This window comes from Lagopus muta, chromosome 1 (genome assembly GCF_023343835.1).
Source record: "Lagopus muta isolate bLagMut1 chromosome 1, bLagMut1 primary, whole genome shotgun sequence".
NCBI lineage: Eukaryota > Metazoa > Chordata > Aves > Galliformes > Phasianidae > Lagopus > Lagopus muta.
Window position 1 is genome coordinate 107180772 of NC_064433.1, and position 6400 is coordinate 107187171.

Sequence of the window (6400 nt, forward strand, 5' to 3'; positions counted from 1 at the left end):
GTTTTGTGCTACATGAATGACCTCTCAGCATGGTTATGTTTTACTTTTATTTGAATCCATGCTCTGTCAACTTGCAGATCTATATAGCAGGCGCAGCTGCTCACGTAGCAGCTCATCTGCACAAGAAAGAAAGTTTTCTTCTTCCCTCACAGCTCTTGGCCAAATTCTTACACTCCTTATCTTTTGTGGGTTCCATTACATAAACTGCTGACTGCTTGAGAAATTCACAATCCAGGCTCATTTTATTTTGTGCATTACTTACGCACATAAATGCTGAACAGAGAAAAATATCTGGTGCTTATGAAGTTTGTTTTTTTTTAAAAGGTACCAGAAGCAACAGTACGTTACCAGCTCTCAATCAAGAAGTCCAGATAAGACTACAATTAGAGTTTTCTACTTGCTGCTCACCCCTGCATTACTACCTGTAAGTAGCACAGTTTTTAACAACATAAAAAATACAGTTCAGAATCAAAGCCACTAGGGTATTTATTCATTGCTTTCCAACAGAAGCACAAGTTCAATGACTGCACCCCCTTATACTCTGAGTTGTTGTAGTCAATGCAAGAGCTCTAGAAACATTCTTTCTTAATCAAGATTTATTTGGCTTTTGTTTGGTGATCACAGACACTACAATTTTACAATTGTTCTTATTCACATAGTTTCTTTTTAATATAAAAACTATAATTTTATTTTTTTCTAAGCCTATTTCAAATATTTTTCATTTGGACTTTGTAGACAAGCTCTCCTTTAAAACTAGATGCAAAGTACCAGCTGACATTCAGTCTATCAATGAGAAACTATTACCTATTCAGTATTTAAAGATAAAAGTTTCCAGTCTTTCACGTAGCAGCTACAAAGTTGTTGGAAAAAATAAACCTACACCTACCAAAAATAACTTTGTCACAGATATACATTACTGGTCAAGAAATCCAACACTAGGGAGCAGTTCATGAGATAAGCAACTCTACTGATGGTACAACCATAGATAAATAACTGAAACGTTCAGACGTTCTCAACATATTACAAGTTCCGATGTCTGTGTGTGCGCTTCATTTAGTAGGGACAGAAAAACTCTTCCTCCCAGTCTATGGAACGAGAAGCCGCATTAAGACTTCAAAAACCTCTCCATTTTGTAACATCCCGTTAATTTCTGGTTTCATAGAAAACAGACAACCAGTACAGGATTTTACCACTTAAAAAATCATTTACACGTATCTAAATATGTAAAAAAATGGATTGAGTTGGGATTCTCTCCTTTTAAAAACGTGTTTTTTAGAACTACCAAAAAACTTGCATTTACAAAATAGTTGATAAAAATATTCCTCTGAATTGTACAAGAAGAAAAGTATAAGGATCACCAATTAAAGACTTGGTACCAGATGTTATTCAGACTTCACTTCTTCTTTCTCTACTGCTGCATCAGACGTTGGGGTCTGAAAAAGAAGAGGGGAAAAAACCAAACATTTCAATGCAAAAAGTTTTAAAGTCACACAGACTTTTAGTTCACAGTGTTTTTAACGCACACATTAGGCAACCTGACATACAGAACAACCATGACTTGCTTCTATACAGCATGCTTTGTAGTCTTAATGAACTGGAACTACGGTGTGCTTATTTCTCTTGGATAACGCTCTACTAAACTCAAGTTTTCCCTAATGGGCTTCTATCAGCTCAGGTGCAGCAGTATGGATTTCAGAATGTTGATGCAGTACCACTCAATCTACATTTAAAACATTTTTTAAGAAAAAAATGTTTCAATAATTACTGCCTTGCTGAAATAAAAAAATTACCTAACAAGCTGAAATCCTTGCATATATTGTGATTAAAACAAACATTATGGATGTACTTCATATATTTAAATGCAGCACTGTTAACATTTTCAAATCTCCCTATATTTTAAGGCAAGTAATATATAGGCACTCAGTACCACAGTAAAATTACATCATTGAAAAAATACTGAATGTAGCACAACCAGACTGTTTTTATATCAGGCCTCTATATGTTGTACCTCAACTTCAGGACAGGTTCATACAAACTTAACTGATTACAGCTGTGAGTCCATCTGGACTAGAGAATTGTTTCCTCTTGCAGTATAGTTTAAAAAGAGGAATTCAATGTAAACATTTAATTTCATTATCCTAAAGGTTTACAGAAGTACCAGCAGAATATTCTGGTTAATTATAGCAGTACCAAATCAGAAACCCTAACACCTGCTAACTGTCCTTACTGCCACCTAGAAGCTTTTTGAAGGATGAAGTACAGAAGCTTCCCCCCCAAGACATTATGCTCTTTTTAACATAAGAATTCACTGCCCTTTCATGAGATACTGAAGCATTATATTAATTCAGCAATTTTGACTGGTGTGACCAACCTGAAGATGTGTTCCCCAAATAATCATCCATTCCTTAGATTTATATCTCCTTTAACTGGTATATTAAACAAACTACAGGTGAAAAATATTGCCAAATTTAGCTTTCTCTGGCATTACTAAAATATCACGTACACAAATGGAAAAACCAAACTGTGCAATGCTAATACATTGACAGAGCCACACTTAAGCCTACCAAAGAATTCATATTTACAGCACAACCTAGACACAAAAAGCATAAAGTTTGCAAATAAAGAATGTTAATCCAAAGTTGTCTTGCCCACTCAAGTATTACTCTGTACCTTCCTTACCCAAGAAAACCACTATCTACCTGAAGGCCAAATACTCTTTTCTCTCGTTGAAGATACATTTGCACATGAAAAAAAAAAAATTATTTTTTTATTTAAAAAAGGAAGCAGGAAAAATAAATCATATTTAGATTAATAAATCCTCTGATTACATGACCAAACTCAACTGATTAACTGAAATGAACTAGGCAGTCAATAATGTCAATTTGAGAGTAATTCTAAGCATGTTACTACACGAAAGCTGGATTTATCCAATTGTTAACAGCTCATCAAACAGGAGGCACTGCCTCCCTCAACAGATCTTGTCCTAAAGTGATGCCCACCATCCAGAAAAAAAAGCAGGGTGAAGGATATTTTTATTTAGTACAAAAAAACTTCAGCAATAGAGTCATTTAAGCAGAGTATTACAACCAAGACTGATTTGGCCCATTTCTCAACAACTATTAGTCATCCTTGTACTTCTTTTCCCCTCCTCCCTCTATGAGCCTTACCAGCAGGCAAAACAGCTCCTTGCTAAAGGATGTTATCCTGTACTGGGATTTGGGTAAGATTTTCACCATTTGTTTTCATGTCAAGGATTGTTACCACATCACTGCAACTCTTTTGAGTGCAACCAGAATTTCCCTGGTTTATCTACTAATGTTTCAATAACCAACAGTTTTCTTTGCACAGAAATAGATTCTAGTTTAAGTACTATCTGCTTCTCTAACAGTTGTATGCTTATACTAGTTACAGTAAGTTATCCAGCTGTTTTAGACCAAAGAATACAACTTTACCTCCTCACTTTTAGTTTCTCCATTTTCTGCAGGCAAGTTGTCCTTTATCTGCTCTTGGTTTGTCTCTTCAGTCTGTTTTCCTTTAGGCCCCTTTTTCCCCTTTGATTGAGCTTTCTTGTTCTCAGATTTATCCTACAATTAAATGAAATGAATTCATATAACCTATACCATAAATTTTGAAAGTAATTAAACAAAAACAAGATGGACTTGGCAAACACCAAGAGCTACTATTAAGGAGCTAATACATATGTACTTCCCTGAATAGCACATATTATAAATACGTTATGCTCACAGAACTTAGGATCACTCTTTTATACAGTAACTAAAAGCACTGCTTAGAGTGGTGCAAACCCACTGAAAAACCTATCAGAGACAAAAAACAATAGTAATTAATTCCAGTGGAGAGTCAGAGCAATTTGTCATACGTGGTTTAATCTCTTGTGACATATTAAAAATCATTAACATAAAGTACAAAATCCATCGGTGAACTCATTCCACTTTGTATACACCAAACACTTCAGTCTCGTTTTTTCTTTTGTATTGACAGGTGAGAATTTCAGTAACTTATCCTAAATGGATGAACAATTGCAGGTATCATTTTCAGCACTCCTTTACAAGTATCTCAGTCTTGTCTTCTGCACCTGGCATCCCTGTTGTTAAATGGGCTGGAGAAAAGTATTCGCTTAAGAGCAATCTTACCATAAAAATTTAACATATCTTCCCAAACATTCCACACAGCAAACAAGTACTACAGAGATCCAGCTGGTCCAGATGCTTATAAAACACCTGTGTCAATCTTAATTGATGTCAAAGTAGTTTTTGACAAAATTAGCACTGGTATTTACAGATCCTAACAAAAGTTTTCAATAAAAGACAAACTACGACACCTCTAGCAGATACAATCTGTGCCAAGAATGTAATCCATTTATACTTCTAAGCAGACAACTACTATAATGACCTACCTTAAGATCTATCTGATCTCATTAAAAATAGTGTGCATTCCACGTCTGTTTGTCAGTGTATATCCTACTATATATCCTGTATATCCTAATTTACTGTCTCTGAACTAAAATCTACTGAGGAAGAAAAAATCATTTTTGTTTATTCTATGTATAGTAGAAACGTGCACTTCTGATTATTACGAGAAACCATCATGCTACATGTATCCATACTTCATTTTCACTCCAAGTGTTCATCCTCACAAAAACAAACAAGAAACCACCACCACCAAAAATCACCATCATGTTACTGTGCTACCATACACAAGCAACTTTTTAATACACATTTAAATACATTACCTATTGTATATGAATGCACATGCAAATTACTACCTTCACAATAATAGAATTCTGTGAAATTCTGCAATCACTAAGCAGAAGTTCTAAGTGCTTTACATCACTGCATGCAAACATGCAGTAAGGAATATGACATGTAGAGGGTGCAGTGTGAAAAATAAACAAGGGAAAAAATGCTGAAACATCACCTACATTGTCACTGTGGACAAAACATCAGAAATGCTTTACTCCCATGTTTAGAAAATATCTTTTATTTTTAACCCCCCCTCCCCAGTGCACTGAGATAAAATAGACTATACCTAATGAAAGAAAAATCACGAAAAAAGTTATGAATGTTAGTACTCAGTATCACTAATCCAGATGACAAGCAACTTCACAGCACGTAGACTTCTGGTATTTTCTAAATGTTAGTCAATGAGATGCACCATGCAGACACGCGGGGGGAAAAAACAGAGAACTGGAGCTGAAATAAAATTAGAAAGCTTCACCAAAGTTCTTAGGTTTAGAACTCAGAGAATGAGAGCACATTCATGTTCAAAGCACTGGAATGAAGGCGAGTGCAGCACTGCTAAGGAATTATTAAAGTGAAAATATCAAAAACTCTGCAAAGCATCTTATCTTGCCGTCTTTGAAATGATCCCAAGCCATATGCTTGAAGAAAAAAAGAGACAAGTAAGACCCAAATGCTTGAAACCACACAGAAGACAAAAACACATACACTGCACACACTGACCTGCCACCAGATATAGACCCTCGTTTCTTTAAAAAAAACAACAATGCTGCCCACACAGCCCCTGCTCCCCTCTCCCCCATCGCCCCCAGGCTCTCACCTTCGCCGCCAACGCCTTAGCTTTGGGCTCCGCTTTGTCAGGCGCAGGCTTCTGAAGAGAAAGCAGAAGCAGAGCTCGGTTCAGCTGCAGACACACCATCCCCCGCCCCGCCGGTGCCGGCCGGTACTCACGGCGGACAGCCGCGCCGATCTCCTCTTCGGTACCTCCTCAGCAGCCTCCGCGCCACCGGCGGCCACCTGCCAATGCAAACGGCGCGCATCAGACGGCGCGTGCGCGGTGCGCAGAGGCGGGCCGGCTGGGAGCACGTGATGCGCCGCTCGGCCCGCCCCTTCTCTCCGCCGCCGCTTTCGGATCGCGAGCCTCGGCCGGGCGCCCGTCGCGCGCCGCCGAACCTTCCAGACGACGCCGCTGAAGAGAGCGGCGGTGCTCGTCGCCGGCCCTCTTCGGCGCGCTGCCCTGCCGGCGACTTCAGCCGGGCGGCGACGGCAGTTCCCCTCGTTCCCCTTTTCTCCTCGTCCCCCACGCCCAGCGTCCCCCGTCTCCGCTGTTTCCCCCGCGCTTCACCTTTCTCTTCGGCATGGCGAAGGGCGCGGCGGCTCCCGCCCGGCTTCTGCTGCGCGCTGAGTGCCTCACCGCCAGGCGCTGCGGCCGCCCTCCCGCCCGCCGCGCTGCGCAGGGAAACCGCCCCCCCCCATCCCAGCAGCGCCAGCGGCGCCGCAACAGGATCCAGCCGGATTGGCGGGGGAGAGGCGGGGCAGGGGGCGACGCGCCCCGCGCTCGGCGGCAGCCGGCAGCGCCGCCTCCCGCGGGGCAGCGGCGGGGCGGGGACGGCGCCGTGCCTCCCCTCGCGGCGGGGCGGGGC

General features: G+C 40.7%; 1 protein-coding gene across 1 annotated transcript; it reads right to left on the reverse strand.

The window, feature by feature from the left end:
• Window positions 1-468: 468 nt before the first annotated feature.
• HMGN1 (high mobility group nucleosome binding domain 1) lies at window positions 469-6350 on the reverse strand. Its single transcript, XM_048933854.1, has 5 exons — window positions 6103-6350; window positions 5709-5774; window positions 5578-5628; window positions 3453-3584; window positions 469-1433 (listed from the first exon to the last, which is right to left on the reverse strand). The coding sequence occupies exons 1-5, from the start codon at window positions 6115-6117 to the stop codon at window positions 1383-1385; spliced, it is 315 nt and encodes a 104-aa protein (XP_048789811.1). The 5' UTR covers window positions 6118-6350; the 3' UTR covers window positions 469-1382.
• Window positions 6351-6400: the final 50 nt, after the last annotated feature.

Bases quoted from the DNA above. Each gene is read 5' to 3' on its own strand.
- HMGN1 (XM_048933854.1), bottom strand. The intron at 5,629-5,708 runs GTGAGTACCGGC...CTTTCTCTTCAG, and splicing joins GATCGGCGCGGCTGTCCGCC to AAGCCTGCGCCTGACAAAGC. The intron at 1,434-3,452 runs GTAAAGTTGTAT...CTTCTTTTTCAG, and splicing joins GAGAAACTAAAAGTGAGGAG to ACCCCAACGTCTGATGCAGC.